The following is a 26,691-nucleotide window of genomic DNA, read 5'->3' on the forward strand; positions in this document are numbered from 1 at the left end:
GAAAAATAAAGCCAATATTCATTTCAGTTCTCTATGCCAATGATCACAAACTTATTCAATTATCTAAAAATCAAACTGGATTTGTTTCAATGTAATTCATCTGCTTTGAAAAAACTACGAATCTCAACATTGGCTAGAGCTGAACTCCATTTGTATCTTCAGTCTTGCTCTTCTTATCTTTCTTCTCCATGCCCTTTTAGGCTGGTGCTATCCTTTTTGTAGAGGACTTTTCCTTTAGCTACAACACACTCGATTAGTTCTTGGTAGCCTCCGAACTGGTAAATCAAATGCTCCCATCTAGGAAGAAATGAAAATGTTTCAGTGTCTACAAGTCACATATTTCTCTTCAATAAACCTTAGTCCAATATTTTAAAAGATTTTCTCTTTTATTAGTGTGGATAATATCCCTACCATGTCAGTACCCAGTTAGGTAGCACAGCAGACAGAGGCAGGAAGATCTAGGTTCAAATCCCGCATCCTACATATGAGCTGTGTGACTCTGAGCAGGTCACTTAACTTTTGTGTTCCTCAGTTTCCTCATCTATAAAATGAGAGAGTTGGACTCAAGGTCCTCAATGGTCCTTTGAAGAGCTGTCCATGACTCCTCCCCATATGCTATTTTTTTGAACTTCCAGTGCCCTTTTCTGCTGTGCTTCCTAGCTGCCACTACGAAGCATACATTTAAAACTGGAAGGGACCAAGAGACCAATTCCTTTATTTTACAGATAGGAAACTGAGGCCCTTGAGATTCAAGTGACAAGTGCAGGGCCTCACAGCTCGGAAGCATCTGAGGTAAGATTTAAGCCCCCCCAGTCTTCCTGACTCTCAGCCCAGTCTTCTTTTCCTTGTGCCATATGCCTTCTCAGCTCTCCAGTTGTGAGCTCCCTTTTTTGCTCTCTGACCAGCTCGCTGATCCTTTTCTGGTCACAAATCTCCTCTGTGACGTCTTTTATACACCCCACCTGCTGAGTTTAGCAAATACCCATAAATCCATCAATACTAAACAAATGGAAAATGGCGGACGCTATGACTTGAAGTTTCATTGGATACTATTCAAGAATGTGTTTTTCATTGACTTGCATCGTGGAAATCCTTGGGAGCCTACTTCAATTCCTCATCACGACTTGGAGGTGGCCCAGAGTTCTAAGAGGCCCTGCTCTAAGGTCCTACCAAGCTGGCAAAGTCTTGAGGACAGGCCAAGCCATGGACCAGGAGTTTGTCATTTGGAAACCAGCCTACCGAAGTGTGGAGGGGCTAGTCACCAAAGGGCTGTCTTCCTAGCTGATGCCGCTTTTTCATCCATTTCTTTCTGGCAATGCCAAGTTCCTTATACTTCCAACATATACTTGATACTAAGACTAAGTGAGGGTCTAGAAAAGGCGTGCATCTATGAAGCAGGCTAATAATAGCCCCCAGCCCAAAGGATAACTAACATTTGCAGAGCACTTTAAGGCTTTCTAAGTACTTTACTAACACTAGCTCATTTCGTGTCATTTGAACCTCACTACAATGTCATTCTCATTTTATAGATGAAGAAACCAAGTCTGAGAGACAGTAAGTAGCTTGCCCAGGGTCACAGAACTGGTAAGTATTTGAAGCAGGATTTGAACCCAGGACTTCCTGACTCCAAATCATGCTTCTCATGCTTCACATGTGCATATAGAGAATTATTCAATCAATGTGCAATGATTAAAAGCCAATAGCAACAGTAGTCCAAAATAGCCAGGCTTGGATCCAGGAAGACCCCTGATGCATACTAGACGTGTGAATCTGGGCAATACACTTAACTTGCAGGTTCTAGGCAACTTTCTAAAGACTATGAGCTCCAGAGAGAGCAGAGGGAATTTCTTCATCCAAATTTGCAGAGGGAATTTCTTCATCCAAAATATGTTTCCAATGGAGGACAACCACAGAACCCTGGTCTGGTCAGATCTTTCTCTCTCTTCCTCTCTCTCTCTCTCCCTCCCTTCCTCTCTTTCTGTCTTTCTGTCTCTCTCTCTCTGCCTCTCTCTCTGTTTCTCTCTCCCCCTTCGTTTCCCTCTCCTTTTCTCTGTCTCTGTTTCTCTGTCTCTCTCCCTCCCTTCTTTGCCCTCCCTCCCTCGCTTTCCTCGTCTCTCTTCCTTCCTGTCCTACCCTTCAGAGAGAAGAGTCACTACCAGTCCAGAAGATTATCCAAGGGATGTTTTCCCATGTTTTCATGGTGGGAGCTTACTCCAAGAGAAATATAACACATCTAGCACAGAGTAGGTGTTTGACAAATATTGATTGATCGACAACCCCTAAAAATAGTGACTGACATTTATATAACACTGTTAGATTTGCAACATACTTTTATATATGTTCTCTCACTTGATAAAAATAACCGAGAAAGGCCCTTTGAGCCATGGACAGCTCTCGCTTCAGTTACATCAGGTAGATATACAGATAGATGGACAGACAGATGGACAGACAGACAGACAGAGGGATGGGTGGGTGGACAGGTGGGTGGATGAGTGGATAGACAGTTGAACAGATAGACAGACAGAGAGATAGAGATAGAGAGATAGATGGATGAGTAGATGGATTCATAGATAATAGATGGATAGATAGAAAGGAGATGTGGGTAGAGAAAAAGATGATAGCGGTATAGATGATTCTTAGAGAGATAGCAGTATTGATGGGTTATAGATGGATAGATAATAGAAATAATAAATACATAGAACAATGACTGATGATAGATATTAGATAACAGAGGAGATGGGGAGATAGATAATATGTAGAAATGAGATAGCTAGATATAGAGAAATAGTAGATGATAAAGGTACAGTTGACTGATAGAAAGCTAGAGGTATAGCCAGATTATAGATGGATAGATGATAGAGATAATAAATGTACATAGAGAGATAGATAGGCAAGTAGATATGAGAGAGGAGGGGTGGGAAGTGAGAGAGGGAGAGAGAGAGGGAGACACACAGACTGAGAGACAGACAGGTAATAGAAATTTATTAAGGACTTGGGCACCAGTCTCTGAGCAAAGAGTTGGGGATACAAATATAAGCCAAAATGGAGGCATCTTTGAGCTGGCAGTTTTTCTGTACCTTGTGTTCTGGCTTGAGTCAATCCCCAAGCATAACTTGCTTAGGGACTAATGGTGGAGGAAGTGGAAGAGGGGAGGAGAGGAGGAAGAAGGAAGAAAGAAAGGCCACTATTAAGCAGATTCAGGCCAAGCAGATCCTGAAACACCTAATAGCTAGCAACAAGATTTAAAACACAACTTGGTCTTAAACTAGACATAGAAAATAATAGTAAAGACTTATGAGAAAGAAAACTAGCCATATTCAGAGGAAGAACTGTGGGAGGAGAAACACAGAAGAAAAACAACTGCTTGAGCACATGGGTCGATGGGGATATTATTGGGGATGTAGACACTAAATAATAACTCTAGTCCAACTATCAATAATATGGAATTAGGTCTTGATCAATGATACGTGTAAAACCCAGTGGAATGGTGCATCGGCTAAGGAGAGTTAGGGAGGCTTGGGGGAGAGGGAAAGAACATAAACATGTAACTAGGGGGAAATATTCAAAATAAAAATTAAAATATAATTAAAATGTAAATAATCATCACCATAATAATAAACAGCTGAACAAAACAAAACAAAACAAAAACAAAAAAAATAATAGTAAGATGAGAAGAATCTCCACCTTGGTGAGTTGATGACAATGAGATCTCCACATTTGCCAACCTCGAGGGATCCATGAGTGTTTGACCGTCCCAGAGCATAAGCAGCATTAATGGTGGCAGCAGCTAAAGCTTCAGGCATCGACATTCTCATGTTCACACAGGCCAAGTGCATGACAGTTGGCTGGGACAGAAATATCAGATTAAAGTCACCGAAGAATTGGTGACAATGACCATTTAAAGTCTCTCCTCAAATCGATATAATTCTTGTCAAATAAAATGATTGTGAAGTGTTAAATTTGAAAGTGTACTTTTGGCAATGTGATATAATGGATAGAAATTTTCACTTGGAGTTTATAAAGTCCTAGATTCAAATTACACCTCTGATACTTACTAGCTATTTGGCCCAGGACACGGCCCATTTTCTGAGCCTTAGTATAACCCACTATAAAATGGAATTAATACTAGGTATAGCATCTATCTCACAGGGTTGTTCTGAGGATCAAATCAGCCAATGTACAAAGGCTCACCTAGTATCATTTAAATTATGATTCAATTTACAGAAACTAATTTTGGGACCATATCCAATGTGCCCATTTTAGATTAAATACAGAAAGAAAAAGACTGAGGTTCAGAGAGTTTAAGTGACTTATTAGGGTCACACAGCTAGTAAGTAACGGAGGCTGGATTTGAACTCAGGTGTTCTAGATCTGGTAATGCTCGATCTACTTTGCCACCTAGCTGGCAAGGAATACATCTGTCATATTGACTTGAGTTTCTGGGTACCTCATCTTCAGAAGGATGCTGATAAACTGTAGAGGATCCAAAGAAGAGTCCTAAGAATGGTAAACACCCTGAGCTTGGGCCACACGAAGCGTGTTTGAGGGAACTAGGGATATTTAGCCTAATTAGTGAGGACCTTCAAATATTAGGTCTCTCTGCTACAAAGTGACTTTCCCCATCTTGGTTTTGACATGTCGTCAGTCAGCATAAGAAATTAAACAGGAAATTTGGGAGAGTTTTACAGAAGCTGCAAACAACATATAAAGTTCAGCAGACAACACCCAGAAAATATTTTAGAAACTACGAAATGCATAAACTGTATGTCTAGAATTGTATAATATCGACATATTTTATCTTTTTTTCATCTCTTCTCTTTTAACACCATAAATAGACACAACTTCTTTTTTAAAGTTAAAATAAGTAAAAAGTTAAAATTTGTCCCCTGCTAGATAGAAGGAATGCCTGTACTTAACCCACATTTTACAGTAAGGCACTGTTAACACCCCCAAAGGAAAAAAAAATTCAGAACTCCTTCTCTGATATGAAGGAAGAGCCAAACTATTTCCTGTGTATTTTCTAGATTGTGTGCCCCTAACCCTCACCCCCCTGTGATGTGGAAGGGATAGCTGTATTTGAAAGGCTGCCTCATGGGGAAGGGGGCAGTATGATGCTTAGAGCTCTGGGCATGGAATCCAAAAGACTCATCTTCTTACGTTCAAATCTGGCCTCAGATCCTTACAAGCTATGTGACTGAGAACCATAGGACACAACCAGGTGTGATGGGGAAACGTTCATACCACAGAGAAGTAGCAGAATCCAGGTCCTCTGACTCCAAACCTGGCATTCTTTCCCACTGGTAACACTTTGCATCTCAGGGGTACAGAGGAAGTTTCTAAGAACCAACTTCCTAATATAGTTATCCCAAAATATAACCAGTTTGTGTAACTAGGTGATGCAGTAGATAGAGAGCCAGGCTTGGAGTAAGGAAGATCTGAGTTCAAACCTGACCTCAGACACTGAGTGACTAGCTGAGTGACCCAGAACAAGTCATTAAACCTGCTTGCCTCAGTTTCCTCATCTGTAAGATGAACTGGAGAAGGAAATTGCAAATCTCTACAATATTTTTTGCCAAGAAAACCCCAAATGGGGTCATGAAGATTTGGATAAGACTGAAACTACTGAACAAATATTACCAGTTTAGGAGTGGTTGGTTCCACATTCTTGGAAGGTCTTCAAGTGGAGACCCTTCTCTTCCCAGGGATGTCAGAAGGAATTAATATTTAGCAATAAATTAGACCGGACAGCTCGGAGCTCCATCTAGCTTTGAGATTCTGTGATTCTTTGTTTCAGTTCATTCCATTATTTTTTTGGATACTTCGGTCAGAAAGGAAGCACCTACGCTTTCTTTGCTTGAGACAGTCCAAAGAACATTGGTCTTTTCCCCCCTAAACCTTTATGTTCTGTCCTAGTACCAATTCTAAAACAAGAAAGCTGCAAGGGCTAGGCAATCAGGGTTAAGTGACTTGCCTAGGATCACAAAGCTAGGATCAAATAGCATTGTAATGGCTACATTATTAACCATGACATTTTCTTAATCAGTCTCTAGACATTTTTTATAACCTTTCACAATATAATTTGTTTTTTAAAAATATTTAGAGAAATAATGTAACCAGACCTACAGTTTTACTGGTCTAAAGAGCTCCTAACGAACAACTTTCTCTACCAGTAGTCATCAGCACTTGCTATATGTCTACTAGCCTGAGATTGTTGCCTGGGGTTCCTGAGAAAATAATGACTTGATGGAAGACCTGGGTCCAAATCTGGTCTCAGACACTTCCTGGCAGGGTTGCCTAGCCTTTACCACTCTCCTACCTTGGAATGGATACTTGGTATCTATTCTAAGACAGAAGGTAAAGAGGAAGTTAAGTGACTTACCCTCGGTCACACTATTAGTATGAATCAGTGGTGGGACTTGAGCCCAGGGATTGTGGCCAGCTTTCTAGCTACTAGGTTACACTGTCTTGGTAGAGAAAGAATTATACAAAAGAATATACAAGAAGTTTTGATACTCTATATACTCAACGAAACACAAAAACATAATTTACCATGGAAAAACAATATGCATTAGGATTGAAATCACTGCCAAGAGCAACTATTACCCCTTCATCTAACATCTTCCTTGCTTGAGGTTGCTTCAATCTAGAAGAAAAAGAAAGTCAGCATTTATCTTTTAGATTTTTATTCTTCAAAGCCTCACTTAAAGTATCTCTCTTCCCTGATTCTTTCCTGATCACCTTCAGAAGTAAGCAAGTTTTTCCTTTTCCTCCTAACCTCTTTATTGTCCACATTATCATTTATTGATTACATAAGAATTTCCCCCCATATGTACTATATGTGTCATATCTCCAAATCCTCTTTTTTTCTTAAACCCTTACTTTCTGTTCTACTAACTCTAAGCAAGAAAGGCAAGAGCTAGGCAAATTGGGGGTGGGTGGGGGTAAGTGACTTGCCCAGGGTCGCCCAGCGAGGAAGTGTCTTGAGTACAGATTTGAACCCAGGTCCTCCTGACTCTAGGCCTGGCTCTCAATCCACTGTACCACCTAGAAGCCACCACCCACCCCAATCATTTTGTGCATTTTCATTGGTCGATGCCATGCCTCGAGTTCTCTCCCTTCTCATCTTTAGCTTCTGGCTTCCTTCATGTTCCAGCCAAAATCCCACCTTTCACAAAAAGCCTTTTGCAAACTCAATTAATTCTAGCACCTTCTCTCTGCAGGTTATGCCCCATTTTATCCTGTCTATAGCTTGTTTGTACACAATTGCTTGCATGGTGGCTCCCTCATTAAATCAATCAGATCACAAGATAATATTTTTGTCAAGTACAGTGCCTCATCCATAGGAGGTGATCAATAACTGCTCGTTCCTTCCATCCCCTTCTCGTTAGACTAGGAGCTCCTCCAGGGCAGAGCCTGCCCTTTCCTTGTTTCTTTCCAGTGCTTAGCACCAAGTCTGGCACATAGGAAGAACTTAATAAATGTTTGTTGACTTATTAACTTCCATTGGAGGTCTACAGAGGACAGGATTAGCAACTTCAAGTTTGTAAACCACAAGGCAACATTTGGGGATATTCATGGAAAGAAAACAGAAATCTACCCATTCTCCCATAATGAATATTTACATTTTATGTGATCTTTATAATAGTATCACTGGTGACATTAATATGAAAGTTCTGAAATTGCATGTTTTGTCTCCTAATGGAGTATTTGTGCAGAGTAATCAATAAATAAGTGGAAAATTTCAAACTGCAAACTTCCAGATAGCTTTGTCCCTGCCAGATAGAATCATTAGTAAATATGCTTAATTAAGCATTTCTTGTAAATCTCAAGGAAACATCTGATGGGAAGTAGTCTTGGAAGAAGGTATACAAAGGACATTCTTCTGGAAAATAGATCATTAAGTATTCAGGCAACTAGCAATGATTCACACAATAGACATGACAGTGGCTCTTCTTTTTCTAGTTTTGTTTTACTTTTGCTGTGAATGTAGAAGGAAAGGGGCTAGAGGGGTGGGGGGCAGAATGGAGTGGGAATAAATAGAACTAGATTCAGAGGAGCCAGAAGGAATGGTAACACTGTTCCTTAAATTCACTTTACCATCCAAAAAAGACAATGTCATAAGGAAACTATTGGCAGGCAGTAAATGTTATCTACAAGGGCTTTTGATGCCTAGTTGCCTTGAAGTTCTATATAGCCTTGCAAGGTTGTTACTCTAGATCAGGGGTTTTTAACCTGTTTTGTGTCATGGACTCCTTTGGCAGTCTGGTGAAGCCTATGGACCCCTTCTTAGGATATTTATAAACTAACAAAATACACAGTATCATAAAGGAAACCAAATCATATTAAAATATGTTATTGAAAATGTTTTTAATTTTTATTTTTAAAAACTCTTACCTTCCGTTTTAGTATCAATTCTAAGATAGAAGAGTGGCAAGGGTTAGTTGTCCCTTCTAAAATATTTTTTAAAATTAATAATATGGAAATAGGCCTTGATCAATGATACATGTAAAACCGAGTGGAATTGTACACAGGCTATGGGAGAGGGGAGGGAAAGAACATGAATCATATAACTATGGGAAAATACCCTAAAACAAATAAATAAATAAATGAAGTTTTTAGCAATTTTAATTAAAAAATATAGCAGCTAATAAATTATTCAGATATTCTAAAAAATAATAATAAAATAAAATAAGTTCATGGGGGTGCAGTTGGGTGGTACCGTGGATTGAGAGCCAGGCCTAGAGATGGGAGGTCCTGGATTCAAATTTGGCCTCACACACTTCCTAGCTGTGTGATCCTAGGCAAGTCACTTAACCCCCATTGCCTAGCCCTTACCACTCACTCTTCTGCCATGAAACCAATACATAGTATTAATTCAAAGACAGAAGGTAAGGGTTTAAAATTAAATTAATAATAACTTAATAAATTAAAATAATATTATAATTATATAATAATTAAAATAATAAGTAATTAGATTTATATATAATATATAAGTTCATGGATTCCAAATTAAGAGCCTTTGCTCTAGGTTCAGATATTAGCAAGGAAGGGGTACTCCCTGATTTCCATCCTATCAGAAATGTAAACACTCCGAGGGGAAGGCTTACTTCCTTCAAAACCCTTGCCTTCTGTCTCAGTATCAATTCTAAGACAGAAGAGCAGTAAGGGCCAGGCATTTGGGGTTAAGTGACTTGCTCAGGGTCACACTAGCTAGGAAGTGTTTTTTGTTTGTTTGTTTGTTTGTTTGTTTGTTTGTTTGTTTTTTAAATTTTAAACCCTTAACTTCTTTGTATTGACTTATAGGTGGAAGAGTGGTAAGGGTAAGCAATGGGGGTCAAGTGACTTGCCCAGGGTCACACAGCTGGGAAGTGTCTGAGGCCGGATTTGAACCCAGGACCTCCCGTCTCTAGGCTTGGCTCTCAATCCACTGAGCTACCCAGCTGCCCCTAGCTAGGAAGTGTTTGAAGCCAGCTTTGAATCCAGGTCCTCCTGACTACAGGCCAGTCATTCTTTGAATTTGTATTCTTAGTACCCAGCATAGTGCCTGGCACATAGACAACGCTTAATAAATACTTGTTGATGGGTGGATTGCCAGTTTTGCAGAATTAATCAGTGCACCTAATTTCAAATCCTGCCTCTGATGCTTCTACCTGTGTAGCTTTAGAAGATCGTTTCATTTCTGTGGGTCTCCATTTCTTCAGCTTTAGAATGACAGTATTGGATTCCATTGCTTCAAGGTCCCTTTCATCTCTAGATCCATCATCCAATAGTCCTGTCAAAGTCTTGTTCTACTTGGGCCATTAACAAGTCTCATTGCATCTTTCCTGGCTTGTACCTGTCTTGGTAGCCTCACCTACCTCTTCCTTTCCTTCACTGTTACACCTGAAGATCTGGAACACATCCTCTAGCATCTTTCAATGCAGTAAAAAATATGGCATGACTCCCTACTAGAAAACTTATTGATTGGTCTTGGGGAGAATCTCTGGTTTCTTTCTTAGGACTTTCCACCTGAGTTTCCTTTGTAGTTCATCGTGGACTGAATCCCTGATTATGTCTCGAACCCAGAGTTCCCAGTATCCCACCCCATGCACCAGCCTACTCTGTTGGTTAGCCTCAGTGGAGCCATGGCAAAGACGGCCAGTAACTGACCTGTGGAGGTGGTCTCTTAAAGGACCTTGGGACTAGAAAGACCTAAGGAAGGTGGAGTCATCAGTGGCTTATGAATGTGCCTTTATTCTAAGCAATGTGTTAAATAGCATTACCTTAGCATGTAGGCGGTGGTGGGAAGAAGGACTGCTGAACATTTCCCAGTTGCCATAGCAGTGATACCTGCATCACTAACTTCTTCCAAGTGGCTAATTGCCTGGGCTCCTAGCTCAGCTCCAAGCTACACAAAACATGCGGAAAAGGAAAGATTTACAGACATTAACGACATCCTAGCAATGAGATGTTTAAGAAAAAAAAATGTGTTCCATACCCCTGCCCTCAAAAGCTAATTGTTATGCTCTCTTTTGCCTTTTTAGGCTGGGTGAGTCATTTGTAATAGGTTACTCATTTATTAAATGACACTTAGTTAATTTACTGTTTCAAAAACCAGTCTGAAAAAAATATGAATGCTTTTGGGTGGAGTTATCACCAGGGATTGTTGGTCCTGGGGCAAGTGCCACAGATTATACCTGAGATAAACAAAAAAAAAATATTATACATGGGCCAAGCTACCAGCACACAGAGAGAATATACAGAGACTCTGGCTAGGAAGCAACCAAATGGGGTATAATGGAGTAGAACAGGGCAAGGGAAAAAGCTCACCCCAGATCATCTTGGATAGTGTCTTTTTTTTTAACTAATTATTCTTTTTTTAAAATTTTAATTTAAGAAAATGTTAAACTCTTACCTTCCACCTTAGAATCAATACTTTGTATTGGTTCCAAGGCAGAAGAGTGGTAAGGGCTAGGCAATGGGGTTAAGTGACTTACCCAGGGTCACATAGCTAGGGAATGTCTGAGATCAGATGTGAACCCAACACCTCTCATCTCTAGGCCTGGTTCTCAATCCACTGAGCTACCCAGTTGCCACCTTTAACTAATTACTCTTTTTTAAAATTTAAGTTAATTTTTCTTTTTTATACCTGGTTTATTCTTTGATTTGATTAACTTAATACAGAATCCAGGGAAGCCTCACTCATACATAAATGAAGAGACTGGGTCCAGGAAAAAGAAGGCTTCCTTTTTATTTTATCCCAAACGATACATAGTGGCACTCGAGCCTAGAATTTAGGTCTTTTGGCTCTTGTTCAGTACTCTGAATAGTATTCTATTAGGTAAGGTCACCCAGAAAAAAATGTTTCCTGGACCAGGAAAGGAAGGATAGTTAGATGTTGATGTTGACATTGATGTTGATGATGTTGTTGTTGATGGTGATGATGCTGACGACATTGATGATGTTGTTGTTGTTGTTGTTGATGATGATGGTGGTGGTGATGGTGGTGATGGTGATGATGATTGAATTTGGAGTTGGAGGTTTTCCTTCCATTTGAACTTTTCTGACCCTTCCCACTGTAATGATTAAAATTTTCTTGGAGACTGTCTCCAACCTCTTTCACCCTTCTGTTGTATTGGTCTTCTTCCCATGTGCCCCCATGCACTTCTTTATGCAATATATATTTACCTTATTTTATCTCTTTTCCCATTTCTCTTAGTATTATCCTATTTTTTTACTCTTGGTTTTTTACATATATATTTTGACATATCATCCAATGTAATTTGTCACTGTGCCCTCTAAGTATACTTCTTCTAGTTACCCTGATGATAATAACAATTTTTAAGATTAATATACTAATATCATTTTTTCTTATGGGAATATAAATCATTTGAACTTATCGGGCCCCTTAAAAATTTTTTCCCCTTTTCTTAATTACCTTTTGGTGATTCTTTTGAGTTCTGTGTTTGGGCATCAAATTTTCTGTTTGTCAGGTCTTTTCTTTAGGAATGTTTGGAAGTCTTCTACTTTATTAAATGACCATACTTTCCTCCACAAGAATACAGTCAATTTTTCTGGGTATTTGATTCTTGGTTGTAGAACCAGTTCCCTTGCTTTTGAGAATATCATATTCCATGCCTTCCAGTCCTTCAGTGTGGATGCAGCCAGGTCCTATGTTATTCTAACTGTGGTTCCATGGTATCTGAATGGTTTCTTCTTAGCAGTTTGTAGTATCTTTTCCTTGGTCTGGTAGTTCTTGAATTTGGCTATACCACTCCTAGGTGTTGTCAATTGGGGATTAAATGCAGGACATGATCTGTGAATTCTTTCAATCTCCACTTTTCCTTCTTGTTCAAGAATGTCAGAGCAGTTTTCTTAGATAATTTCCTATAGAATGATGTCCAGGCTTTTTCTCTGGTCATGATTTTCTAGTAGTCCAATAATTCTTAAATTGTCTCTTCTGGATCTATTTTCCAGGCCTGTAGTTTTATCAATGCGGTATTTCATGTTTTCCTCAATTTTTTTCATTGTTTTCATTTTGTTTTATAGACTCTTGCTGCCTTGTGAAATCATTTGCTTCTAGTTGTTGGATTCTAATTTTTAAAGGCTGAATTTCATCCCTGGCTTTTTGGTCATCCTTCTCCTTCTGGTCTGTTTTTCTTTGTAAGTCATCTTTCACTTTCTTTGCCTCATTTTCAAGCTGGCCAATTCTGGTTTTCAAGACACTATTTTCTTGTTTTAGTTCATGTGCCTCTGTTTCCAGATGACTTATTTTGCTTTTTAAGTTCTTTTCCCAGTTGTCTTCAGCCTCTCTTAATTGGTTTTTGAATTGTGTTTTGAGTTCTTTCAAAGCCTGTGTCCAGTTCACTGGAGTTTCTGTGTTTTTTATTGGTGTTCTTTGGTTCTCCTCTGTTCCATTTGCTCTTTCTTCATTACCTGGGTAGAAGCTGACGATTGTAATTTCTTTTTTCTTTTTTCTGTTGTTTACTCATATTTTTCCCTTTTTTTGTCCTCTGTCACTGACTGTAATCTTGCTCCTCTGATTATTTGCTGGATCTGTGGGTTTGGGTTATTCTGTCCTGAAGGGGCTTCTACTCCACTCACTCCACTGATTGACTAGATTAGACTGATGGAGTATTAATGAGCCCTGAGGTCAGATCTTTCTCAGCTGGCAGCAGAAGCTGAAAGTGTAGGTGAAGGTATGGAGGTTGAAGGGAGCTGTGCTTCCTGCCCTGTTGTCAAGGTATTCCATCACAGTTACAGCCTTTGCCCTGGGATCTGAGTCAGCAGGATTCTTACAGAGGCTCTCAGTGCAGATGGTGGGGGGAAGGGTGTTGGAAATTCTAACTAATTATTCTTAATAAGAGTGGGTATTGCATTTTATCAAAAGCTCCTTCTGCATCAATTGAGATAATCACATGATTTCTATTGGTTTTGTTATTGATATGATCAATTTTATTGACAATTTTTCTAATATTGAACCACCTGGTCATAGCGAATGATCTTTATGTTATATAATCATGTTATATATTGCTATAATCTCCTTGCTGGTATTTTGTTTAAAATGTTTGTATCAATATTTATTGGGGAGATCAGTCTATAGTTTTCTTTCTCTATTTTTGCACTTGCTAGTTTTGATATCAGCACCATATTTGTATTATAAAAGGAATTTGGTAGGACTTCTTCTTTGCCTATTTTTCCAAATAATTAATATTTTGTTGAGATTCATTGTTTTAACTAATTAGTCTTGCATTTGAGCTTGATGTCAGGAAAATTTCCCTAAAAATTAGAGCTATCAAAAATAGGATGATATACCTTAGGAAGTAACAGGTTCTTTGTGGGTGTTTAGGTCAAGGCTTCATGACTACTTCTCAGGTGGAAGCTTCTCAAGGGTGGGTAGCGGCTGTTCCTATGTTTGCCTTTGTATTCCCTATATTTAGCAAATATTGGGCACATAGTAGGTATAATTCATGAAGTCTTAATAAATGCTTGTTTACTGAATAATCATTTATTGATATTTTATAAAGGATTCTTCTTGAATCATGGTTTTGACTAGTTGGCATTCAAAGGCCTTTCCAACACAGATTCTGTATACTCTAAGCTGTCTTGCTTCTATACTGCTGAAAGATAGTTCTTATAGAAACCTTCTAAAATTGGTTACCTGAGACAAAACTCTGATTTTCCCAACTTAGTTACAGTTCTGCTTTGGGGAACAGAATAAGCATATTGAATCAGAAGCTATAGTTCAGTCATATCTCCCCCTAATGCATACTATTGTGAATGATTTTTTGAACCCAGAGATAGGCTTTACATTTATACCTAATATATTTTACTTTATTAGATTCAACCTCAAATTCTAGCATATTATGATCTTTTTTGGATCCTTACTCTTTTCCTCCAACTTGTTAAATACCCACATCAGCATTGTGCCAATAGCAAATTTGATGAGCAAGGCATTTATAGCTTCTTCCAAGTAATTTATTAAAATGCTGAACAGAATAAGACCAAGAGAAAACCCCTGTGACATTCCACCATAGCCATCCCTCCATGCTGACATCTATCCATTAATAACTAGCCTTTGGTATCAAAAATCCAATGGATTCTGAATCCAACAAATTCCATTGTCATCTAGCCCACCTCTCTCCATCCTGTCCACAAGTGGTATGGGAGAGATGTTAGCGAAGGCTTTGTTGAAATCCAGATGTGCTATTTTTTTTCCAGCATTCCTATAATCTACTAATATGATGTCCTAAAAGGAAAAGTCTCAGAAACATTCTAGATGCTCCTGGCAAAAAATTTATATTGAATGAACAGTCAGAAATGCTGTGATGCTAATGAATAACGTCACAGAGATGTCTCTTTCCACTGACATCACCAGGAAAAGATAAGAAAAGTCAATATTTAACAAGCCCAAATCACTAATAACAAAAACAGTCAAGTGATAAATAAAGGTCAGTTGTTCCCAGATTCAAGAGATAAATTCCTCACCTCCATGTGTCACCTTTGCATGTCATTTGTTGACTTGGAAGATGCTAGCAAAAGAGCTTTGTATATTGGGTAGCTAAATGGTTCAATGGTTAGGACACCAGGCTTGGAGGAGAAAAGTTCTGGGTTTAAATCTAACCTCAGACACTTCCCAGCTGTGTGGCCCTGGGCAAGTCACTTAACCCCCCACTGCCTAGCCCTTACTGCTCTTCTGCCTTGGAACCAGTTCCAAGACAGAAGGTAAGGATTTTTTTTTAAGAACTTTGTATGGTCTGAACAATGAAACTTCATCAGCCATTATCAGTAGCTGATAGCCTGACCCACTTTCCCTCAGCTTCCTTTTGGGCTAAGACGAGATAGTAGCAAATGTCAAAAGGATTGGAAATCCTATCGCATGAATTGGCATGGCTCAATGAGAAAAGGCACTGGTTTGGGACTCAGAATTCAAATCTTTCTTGCTTCTTTCTAGCTGTGTGGCTTTGGGCCAGTCATTTTACTTCTCTTCACCTCGGTTTTCTCCTCTGTAAAATGGAGTTGGACTAGATGATCTTTTTAAAATTATTTTATTATTTTTTGTTTTATTTCACTTTATTTTAAACTCTTACCTCCGTCTTGGAGTCAATACTGTGTATTGGCTCCAAGGCAGAAAAGTGGTCAAGACTAGGCAATGCGGGTCAAGTGACTTTCCCAGAGTCACACTGCTGGGAAGTGCTAGATGATCTTCAAGATCCCTTCTAACTCTAAAACCGTGCTGCCCTTTGTCTGCTTTGCTGAGTTTACTCCCCTTTCCAAAAGTATTTCTTGGGCTTTCATGTATTGGTCCAATGAGTTGCCCTAGAAGGTAGGGAATAGGACTGTCAGGCAATGTCACAACCCAGCTGGTCTAATAGACTTTGTCTGCTGTCTGCTGCTGTCTAGCACTCTAAATCCTCTTCTGACTCCAATTTACCTTCTAGCCTTGTTTTCCTTCACCTGCTCCAGATTCCATCTAAATGACAGCTGGATGGAGCAGTGGACAGAACACTGACCATGGAGTTAGCAAGTCCTGAATTCAAAGCTGTATGACCCTGGGTAAGTCATTTAATCCATTTGACTCAGTTTCTTCAACTATAAAATGGGGATAATAATAGCACCTAGATTGAAGGGTTATTGTGAGGACCTGTTACATTATTTATTTTATCTATAAAGTGCTTTGCCAAACTCAAAGTGCTTTAAGATCCAATTATTATTATATCCCATGTACACGGTTGGCCCTCGATATACGTTTTTTGAATCAAACATATGGATTAAGCCAGAAAATCATTAGAAACACATTTGAAAAGCGTATATACCTCAGCAGCCTTCATTGGGTGGAGCTCATCCCCATGGAAGTTCATTTGTAGCCCTATTTCTTTTCCTTTCTGAAGAATCCTCCTGGTAGAATGGAGGTCAAAGACTCCCTTCTCACAGAACACATCTATATTGTCAACGTGAATTTCTCCCCGTCGGCAAAGTTCCTGCAGCTTAGGGAGGTGGTTGTGGACAATGTCATCAGCAGCTTCAGTTGGGGTTTTCCCTCTGATGGGAAAAAAAAATGGAAACACATGCAAAAAGATTCTTGAAAGCTGTTAGTATGTAGGTGGGGCCCCTCAGGAGAACAAGGATCAGAATCCTTAGGGCAAATTCACATGCACAATAAGAGCACAGATCTGGAACAGAAAGAGGTCTTCAAGAAAATCATGGCTCATGATCAACTCCCTCACTTTACAAATGAGGAAACTGAGGCCAAAAGAAATTTAGTGACTTACTCTAGTAACTACCATGGTGCTGGGATTAGGATTCAGAATTATTTGGCACCTAGTAGGTGCCAAATAAATAGCTATTGCATGAAAGGAGTGACACCAATAGGAACACCATCTTGAGAGTTCTACTATTAGTATCTTATCCATCAACAGATAGCTGTCAGTCATAAACCCAAGTGCTCTCACGGCTACTCTCTCCTTTATGCTGTGCCCTCTTATTAGAACCTAATATGGCCCCTACTCTCCTGACTCTTTTTGGATGTTGTCTCTGCCCCCGTTAGATTGTAAGTTCCTTGAGGGCAAAGACTATCTTCCTTTTTATTAATTGTATCACCAGTGCTTAGCACAGTGCCTGGCACATAATAAATAGAGCACCAGGCCTGGAATCTGGAGGACCTGGGTTCAGATCTGACCCCAGACACTTTCTAACTATGTGACCCTGGGCAAGTCACTTAACACCTCTTACCTGGCCCTTACCCTTCTGTCTGTTAGAGTTATTACTAAGACAGAAAGTAAGAGTTTAAAAAATATGTTATTATTGGGTTGTATTGAATTTGATCAGGTTGATTGGATTCCAGAAGTCATGTGGAGACCTTCTCTCTTTGAGGAAAGGGAAAGAACCCCATCATTTGAGATACAGCATGATGAAGTGGTAGGGCAGCTAGGTGGCACAGTGTGCCAGGAAGGAAGACTCATCTTCTTGAGTGCAAATTCAGCTTCAGACATTTGCTAGGTGTGTGACCCTGGGCAAGTCATTTAACCTTGTTTATCTCAGTTCCTCATCTGTAAAATGAGTTGGAGAAAGAAATGGCCAACCACTCTAGTAATCTTTGCCTAGAAAACCCCCAAAGGGGTCAAAGAGTCAGATAGGACTGTAACAACTGAAAACAACATCATCATTATATATAAAGCATCTTATCTCCCTGGACTTCGGTTTCCTTATCTACAAAAAAAAAGGAAATTGGATTAGATGACCTCTAAGGTCCCTCTCAAAATCCTTTGATGCTTCATCCCAAGGGGGGTGAAGGGTGGAGTATCTTTCAAAGAGTTATCTACCCAACCTTTCTTTGGGAGGATGTTGATGATCCTATAGGTAATACAATCCATCAAAGCAGGGATTTCCCCCCACCCTCGTCCAGTCATTTTCCTTTAAATCCATGGAGGAATACTGGAGGATTACAGAAACTCAGAGGTGTCCCCATTAACTCCAAGAAAGGCATTTAGATTACTTGGGCACTGAGTGAGCTCCACAGTAGGTCGAGGAGATGCTGATGTCCAGTTCCCTCCGAGCCCTTTCAATGACTCTCAGCATCTTCAGCTCTGTCTCCAGGTTCAAGCCATAGCCACTCTTACATTCAACCAAGGTGCTCCCCGCCCTCATCATACAAAGCAGTCGATATTTGAAAGTGCTGAAAAGCTCCTCTTCGGAAGCATTTCGGGTGCACTCGACAGTGAAGTTTATCCCTCCTCCAGCCTGGTGTATATCCATATAGGTAGCACCTGCAAGCTGAACACAGTTTTCTCTTACTAACGATGATGATGATAACATGAGAGCTTTTATGTAGGTAGGTAGGTAGATAGATAGATAGATAGATAGATATATAGATAGATAGATAGATAGACAGACGGATAGAAGATGAATAGATGATAGAGAGATGGATGGATAGATGGATAGAGAGAATGAATAGATGGATAGTAGATAGATGATAGATCAATAGATGATAGAGAGAGATGGAGGGATGGATGGATGAATGAAAACAGAGAAGGATGGATGGATGGATGGGTGAAAAGATGGATAGTAGATAGATAGATGGATGGATGGACAGTCAGATGGACAGATAGACAGATAGATAGATAGGCAGATAGGCAGACAGATAGAAAGACAGACAGACAGATAGATAGATAGATAGATAGATAGATAGATAGATAGATAGACAGACAGACAGACATAGATGGACGAATGGATGGATGGATGGTCAGACAGATAGATAGACATGGATGAATGGATGGATGGACGGTCGGATGGACAGATAAACAAACAGATCAATGGTCGGCAACCTTTTTGGCCGTGAGAGCCATAAATGCCTGAGGAAGGAGAAGGATGGAGGAGGAAGGTGCTGGAATATGGGGCGGGGGCTCAAGGGCCCCCTGGGGCACATCCTGGCTTGAGAGCCATATGTTGCTGACCCCTGAGATAGATAGATAGATAGATAGATAGATAGATAGATAGATAGACGGATGGATGGATAGATGGATGGATGGATGAATAGATGAATGATTGATATAATGCTTTTAGGTAATCAAATCATTTTATTCCTATGCCATATGGGGAAGATAAAGACATATATAATCTCATATGATCCTCCCAATAACCCTTAGGCACAATTATGATGCCCATTTTATAGATAAGGAACCTGAAGGGGAGAGATCAAATCATTTGTCTTGAGCCATACAACTAGTAAGTGTCTGAGGCAGCATTTTAAATCAGGTCTTCTTAGGCCAAACTACCACTGTGGTTGACAAATCAAACCAAACAATCAGTAAGTATCTACTGTATGCCAAAGATTATATTTAGCACCAGGGTACTGTTATGATTAAAATTATCTCAAAAAACTGATTTGGGGTTAATAATATCAATTCATTGATTTTATCTGTTTATTGGTTAGGCCAGCATCATCACTGATAAGAGACATATAGGTCAATGGCCCTCTGGAATGACCAAAGACCCCGATTCTTGGTCAAGCAGCTTGATAAACAGAATTTTAGGAGCTCTTGATTTAGCTCCTCCCTTGAACATCCCAAGAGCTTTCTAATTGGTGGATACCCAATTGGGGTAGTGGTCCATCAAACCTTTAGCCTTTCCCAGAGCAACAGGTGGACAGGTAAAGGTTTGCACATATGCTGGAAAAGACTCCTCACCCTCTTCATTTATTAACCAAATTTTATTCAAAGGAAAGGTGTTATTTGGGATTTTTAAGAACAAGAAAATGCAATAAGCAGTAGACTGGATGGAATCTCTGACCCAGATCCCAGACACAGGAATATTCAGTTAAGATACTGGAGCGATTTGCTATTTCTTTCTCGAGTTCATTTTACAGATAAGGAAACTGAGGTCAATGGGGTTAAGTGACTTACTCAGGGTCACACAGCTAGTGAGTAATTTGTATATGCATGTGTGTTGTTTAATTGTTTCAGTTGTTCCTGATTCTTCATGACCGCATCTGGGGTTTTCTTGACAGAGATCCTGGAGCAGTTTGCCATTTTTTTCTCCAGCTCATTTTACAGATAAGGAAATCAAGGCAAACAAGGTTAAGTGACTTGCCCAGGGTCACACAGGTAGGAGGTGACTGAAGATAATTTTAGACTCAGGAAGATGAGTCTTCCTGATTCCAAGCCCGACACTCTATCCACTTCTCCACCTAGCTGCCCTACCTTGGTCCTAAGCCCTCTGCAAATAGGTTGGGTATTCAATTCAGTCAGCATTTGTGAGGCACTGAAGGTAACTTTAGAAAACCCTAAATCGTAAGGCAAGTATAGCTCTGAATGAGTGGAACAATTTTGCACAGTAGAAGTTCCCGATACCAGTGAATCACAGCTTGAGACCAAACAATAATAAAAAAATGTATCAATAGCCAGGGATTGGCAGCTACGTGATGCCGTGGATAGAACACCCGGCCCAGACTCAGGACAACTTGAGTTCAAATGTGGCCTCAGACACTTACCAGCTATGTGACCCTGAGCAGGTCACATAACTCTGTTTGCCTCAGTTTCCTCATCTGTAAAATAAGCTGGAGAAGGAAATGGTAAACCGCTCTAGTATCTCTGGCAAAAGAACCCCAAATGGGGTCACAAAGAGGCAGACACGACTGAAATGATTCGACAACAAAAATAGTAGTAACAGCTAATATTTATATGGTAATTGAAGGTTTGAAAAGGCATTAACATTAATAAAAGCATCCACAACCCTGAAAGGGTTATTATTATTATTATTATTATTATTATTATCTCCATTTTACAGATGAGGGAACTTGTGTGATATCATTTTCAAACATCAGAATCAAGCGAGGAGGAGACAGAGTGGCGGGATGAGGTTGTATGAGCTTTGCAAGCAGGGGCCTCCATACATAGGGTTAGCTTTAGAGCTGGAAGGGGCCTTGTATGAGAAAACCAAGTCCCCAGAAAAGTGATGCAGCTTGCCCAGAGTCAGAAGGGAGTCAGGGCAGACCCGAGCTGGAATGGGAATCCAGATTCATGAGCTTCTCAATCCTCTCTCCTAGGAAAGTCTCCTTCAGACAAGCTCATTTGCTCTTAACTTGTCCTCAAACAATAAACATTTATTAATCGCCTACTATGTGCCCAGCACTGTGCTAAGCAATGAGAGTGCAAAAAGAGGCACAAGATAGTCCCTGACCTCAAGGAGGTCATAATCTAATGATGGAGAGGAACTGGCCTTGATGGACGTTGTCTTTTTCACCCAAGATTGCTTAATGATGCAAAGGATACAGGAAGAAGATGTGAGAGAGTCTCCTGTGGGAGCATCAGAAAAAGCATCTAATTCAGCTAGGAAGACCCGAGTTCCAGCTTCAGAAACCTATTACTATGAATAGTAGTAATAAAATAGAGTTTGCATAGTACTTCAAAGGTTTTTTTAAAGCATTTTACAAATAGCCCATTTGATCCTTACGACAACCCTGAAAGGGAGGTACCGTTATTATTATCTCCATTTTACAAATGAGGAAACTGAGGCTGACCAAGATTGTATGACTTGCCTAGGATCACACAGCTGGTGTGTATGTGAATTTGAATTCAGGTCTTCCTGATTTCAGGTCTAGATTATTAGCTATTTTATAGATGAGGAAACTGAGGCATGTAAGGCTAAGTGACTTGCCCAGGGTCACACAGCTACTAGCTATATGATATAAATACTAGTGTATAAGGCCAGGTTTGCCCTTGGGGAAAGGAGTCTTCAGGACTCCAGGTCCAGCACTTTATCCACTGTACCTCCTGGTTTCCTTATATCCATCCATAGTCACGTCCATGTCCATATCTCTATACTTATTGGTGTCATACAGGTATAGATAGTTACACATATGGATTAGTCACTATATCCACACATATGTATCTGGCTTTGTGGAAAGGCACCCCCTCCTCTGAAGAAAGCTTGTGGCTTCCATGACTAAATCTACTGTGGTCCCAGGTGATTCCCCAATGGTGCGTAAAGACTCGAAAATATTTGGGAAAGGAGGCTTAGAAGAGCCTCGACAGTGGAAGTCGGGCTGTCTCCCAAAGAGGGGTTAGCTGGGATCTGTTTTTCCCTCCAGGGCAGGGCTAGCAGCAATGGATGCAAGTTGGAGTGGTGAACTAAGGCTAGACGTGAGGGAAAATGTCTTCCCAATTAAAGGCATCTGCCAAAGGGAAATCCACTTTGAGGAGTGGGGAGAGCTCCTTCTCCGGAAACCTTCAAGCAGAGGCTAAAGCCATTTGTCAGGTTTGGTTCAAGGGTCTGCTTATTCATGTGACTTGTCAGCGAATTCTGAAGTCCGGTCAAGAGCTCAGATTCCTCCATTTTCTAATTTTGCTCATGTCCAGGCAAGCAAAAGCAGCTAAGGGGTATAGTGGCCTGATGTTAGGAGACTCACCTTCCTGAGTTCAAGTCCAGCCTTAGATACTTACTAGCTGTGTGACCCTAAGAAAGTCATTTAACCTTGTCAGCCTCGGTTTCTTTGTCTGTAAAATGAGCTGGAGAAGGAAATGGCAAACCACTCTGGTGTCTTTGCTGAGGAAACCCTAAATAGAATTGGACCCCCCGAAAACAAGAAGCAAGCAAAGTGCTACAGAAATAAGAATATGCATTTTGGAGCTGTGTGGAGTACAGATCATATGAACATTTGAGGCACACACAGGAAATAAACACTCTAGGAAGATCCTTTGCTCAAATGATATTCCTGAAAATTCTCTTCTGATGGCATCAGCAGGACCTATGGCCATCTCTAAAAAAATGGGGATCGGATAATGTAATGACTTCCGGCGGCTGTCCTTCTTTGTCTCAGTCACCATCCACAGACATTACCTTCATTGCAAACTCATGGACTCGGTCCCCAGCCCACACTGGGTGAGTGTGAGCATCCACCAAACCTAAATGAAACCAGCAACACAGTTAACTCCTGCTGGAATATGGACATTTTGAATGCATCATTTTTGTTTAAGTGCATGTTTGTTTTCTTTTTTTTTTAATTCTCTTTCTTGAGTGATTAAAATATTTAGATATAAATCAGATGCCAACCTGAGCTGCCCTTGGTAAAATATACACATAATACTCCCTTAATTCAACTGGAATACTTTATCATTTCTTTTTCTTTTTTTATAACCCTGACCTTCTGTCTTCAGATCAGTTCTAAGACAAAAGAGCAGCAAGGACTAGGCACTTGGAGTTAAGTGACTTGCCCAGGGTCACCCAGTTAGGAAGACTCTAAGGTCAAATTTGAATCCAAGTTCTCCTGTCTCTAGACCTGGCACTCTATCCACTGTGCTACCTAGCTGCCCCATGCTGTTTCTTTTTAAGCTCCTTGGTGACAAGTTACTATAACTACATGTGAGTGAGTGCTCGACTTAAAATTGAGAAGACCTGGGATAAGATCTTCTTCTGGCCCTTATGGAATGTGAGACCTTGGGCAAGTCATTGGTCTCCTTTAGATGATGCCTCAGCTCCCTCATCAGTAAAAATAAAATGTGGAAGGCACTAAGGATTCAGAAATAAAACAGTTCCTGCCCTCAAGAACAGTGGTGTCAAAGAAACAGGAGCCATTAAACCATACCTAAAGATTGCTGCCCGGCAGCATACCGACTTGGAAAACCATAGGTTAGCATTATCTGTGTTGCATTGTATTCTTATTTGTTTTTAAATATTTCCTGTTTTAATCTGGTTCTGGCTGGCTTGCTTACTCCCTTATCTCTCTGTGCAGGAAGCTTCCATTCTATTGGGGCATAGAAACCACAAGTAGGGGTTTCACCAAAGGCTCCCCATAGGAGATGGCAGAGGCTGAGCCTTCAAGGAAGGCAGGGACTCCAAGGGGCATGACAGCAGAGGAGAGAGTCCCAGAAATGGTGGCCATCTTGTTCAAAGGCACAGTGTCAAGAGGATGAAGGTGCAATTTGTGGAGCAGCACGAAAGGGCAGTTTGGCTGGACTGTAGAGTGTGTGGAGGCCATGTGTAACCAGCCTAGAATGGTAGACTGGAGCCGGACGGCAAAGGGCTAAATGAGGGAGTCTATATTTCTTCCTGGTGGCGATAAGCAATTATGGGACCATAGTAACGGGCAGCTAGGAGGCACAGTGGTTAGAGTGCCAAGCCTGGAGCTGCCCGGCCCTTGGTGCAGATCTGACCCCATTCAGTTCCTCGCTAGATACAGGAAGGGCAGCCTGTCACCTTTAGCCCATCTTTACTACTTCAGCAAAGTACTAAAACCAGTTTTAATGGCTAAACCGAAGGAGAAGAAAGTACCTGGGAGAACGCATTTTCCAGAGCAATCAATCCTTTCCTCAAATGATACTCCTGAAAATTCTCTTCTGATGGCAGCAGCAGGGCCTATGGCCTTTATGTAACCATCTCTGGAAGAAAAATGGGGTAGGATAATGTAATTACTTCCATATATCAAAAGGTCTGTGGCTACATCTGAGAGGGCACAGCCATCACCACTGTGGCTGGGAACTCATTTGTGCCTTGATGGATAATTTTGTGAGTGGCCATGACCAAAACTCTCCATCCCTTGATGGTTCACCTTAGGGTGATAAGGATTTTCTCACTTTCAAAGACTTCTCAAAGATGGCAAGTGACCATCCATCAAACAGGCCCAAGCCTTTGAGCCTGATACAATCTGGCACAATTTGCCCTCCACCCTCTATATCAAAAGTGAAGTGAAGGGGGGCAGCTGGATGGCTCAGTGGATTGAGAGCCAGGCTTAGAGAAGGGAGGTCCTGGGTTCAAATATGACCTCAGACCCTTCTTAGCCGTGTGACCCTGGGCAAGTCACTTAACCTCCATTGCCTACCCTTCCCCATTCTTCTGCCTTAGAACCAATACACAGTAATGATTCTAAGATGGAAGGTGAGGGTTTAAAAAAAAGTGAAGTGAAGAATGAAGTCAGTTACCCAAATAATTAAGCAAGAACCAACCAACCAAACAGAACCACACTCACTTTCGCCTTGAAATTTCTAGGAAATGAAAGGAAAATATTTTGAATGTTTTAAAACTCAAATTATTTAGGCAATTGTCTCAATTCACTTCTTGAGCTTGTGTATAGGCCCAGAAATAATGGTAAGCAAGTTTAGGTCAGTCCAGCTTCTGCATTTGGCATCATCAGGTAAAAATTCATTCTTTTTCCGCCCTCCAAATCTACTCTTCAGTGTGGGAAGTTCCCAGTGTGGAAATTGCCTCTCCCCATTCCATGCTGACTCTTTCAAGTTCAGAGGTCTCAACTTGGGGTCTGGGAACTTGGGAAATATTTAGCTAACTCTAGTTCAATATAGTTGATTTCCCTTGTGAGCCTTTGCAGTTTATTTTCTGCATCTGAAAATATCATTCTGAGATGGGGTCTATGGGATTCACCAGATTGCCAAAGATCTCTAGGGCACAAAAAAGAGGCCAATGTGGCCTCGGACACTGCTTGGCTGTGTGACCCTGGACAAGTCACTTAACCCCCAGTGCCTAGCCCTTATCATTCTTCTGCCTTGGAGCCAATACACAGTATTGATTCTAAGGTGGAAGGTGAGGGTTTCAAACAAACAAACAACCTTTTTCACCTTCTGTCTTGGAATCAGTACTGAGTATTGGTGAAGTTTAAAGGGCTAATTCCTTTGGCCCCTTCCTGGTGAAGAGGACGGGGAACTCTTCCCTCCCTCCCCAAGCCCCCTGGACAGACAGAGTAAGAAAAAGGCCATGGTGGCAAATACTGGACAAAGGGAATGCCCGGGGCGGCCACACAGCAGCCCCATTTAAGAAGCATTCGTCTAAAAGCGCCCCCTCAACCGATAAGCTTAGCATCCCAGAAATGAAGGACCCGGTCAATATTACAGGCAGAGCCTCAGAGGCAAGATTTGATCCCAACTCCTGTCTGTCCCTTGCCTGGAGCGGAAGAAAGCGACACCCACTAAAGTAGCAATTGGTTTGTACCCTCCCACACAAGTGACTTGGAGCAAACTTCAGACGCAGAATTTGAACCGAGGTCTCCTGACTTCCAGTCCAGACCTCTCTTCCGGGCTTTTCCCACTCGCCCACTCGGAACGGAGGGGCTTCTGGGAAGGGCGGACTTACCTGCCCACTACTAGGCTGGCGTTCTCCAGCACGGCCAGGCTCCGCATCGCCTGCCCTACCAGGTAGGGCTCGCCCTGGGAGCAGACCAACACCATTTGCTGGGCGTTCTCCAGCAGAAGCCGCTGCCCACAGCTCATTTCCCCCCAGTTGGCGACTGCAGAGGCTCGGACTTAGGAAAAGTGGGAGCCGAGGACCGCGAGTAGAGAGGGCAGTGGCGGCTGCAGGCCTGGAGCTAGGGAGGAGCAGGCGCAGAGCTTGACCCGACCTCGCAGCTCCAGGGGGGAGGGCAGGGAAGGAATTTCCGTTCCAGAGTCCAAGGGGTCAGTTTTCACTGTGTGTGGCCTGGGAGAGAGGTTTCAATTTATCTTTAAAAAAAAAACAAAAACAAAAAACTAGTTGAAGGCACTCAACGTTTGATTCGCTTTGCGGAGTTTGTTGTTGTTCAGTCGTTTTCAGTTACGTCCAAACTCCTCCCGGCCCCATGTGGGGTTTTCATGGCAGAGATACTGGAGTAGTTTGCCATTTCCTTCTCCAGCTCATTTTACAGATGGGGAAACTGAGGCAAACAGGGTTGTTAAGTGACTTGCCCAGGATCACACAGCTAGTGTGTCTAAAGCAGAATTTGAACTCAGGTCT

The 26,691-nt window shown here is 41.1% G+C and overlaps 1 protein-coding gene across 1 annotated transcript; it reads right to left on the minus strand.

Annotated features, from left to right (window-relative positions):
- Nucleotides 1-26,192, minus strand: AMDHD1 (amidohydrolase domain containing 1). Its single transcript, XM_044677489.1, has 9 exons — nt 26,056-26,192; nt 24,247-24,353; nt 22,816-22,880; nt 17,975-18,252; nt 16,296-16,521; nt 10,263-10,387; nt 6,550-6,643; nt 3,685-3,845; nt 1-297 (listed from the first exon to the last, which is right to left on the minus strand). The coding sequence occupies exons 1-9, from the start codon at nt 26,190-26,192 to the stop codon at nt 174-176; spliced, it is 1,317 nt and encodes a 438-aa protein (XP_044533424.1). The 3' UTR covers nt 1-173.
- Nucleotides 26,193-26,691: the final 499 nt, after the last annotated feature.

Source organism: Gracilinanus agilis, chromosome 5 (assembly GCF_016433145.1).
Source record: "Gracilinanus agilis isolate LMUSP501 chromosome 5, AgileGrace, whole genome shotgun sequence".
NCBI classification, from domain to species: Eukaryota; Metazoa; Chordata; class Mammalia; order Didelphimorphia; family Didelphidae; genus Gracilinanus; species Gracilinanus agilis.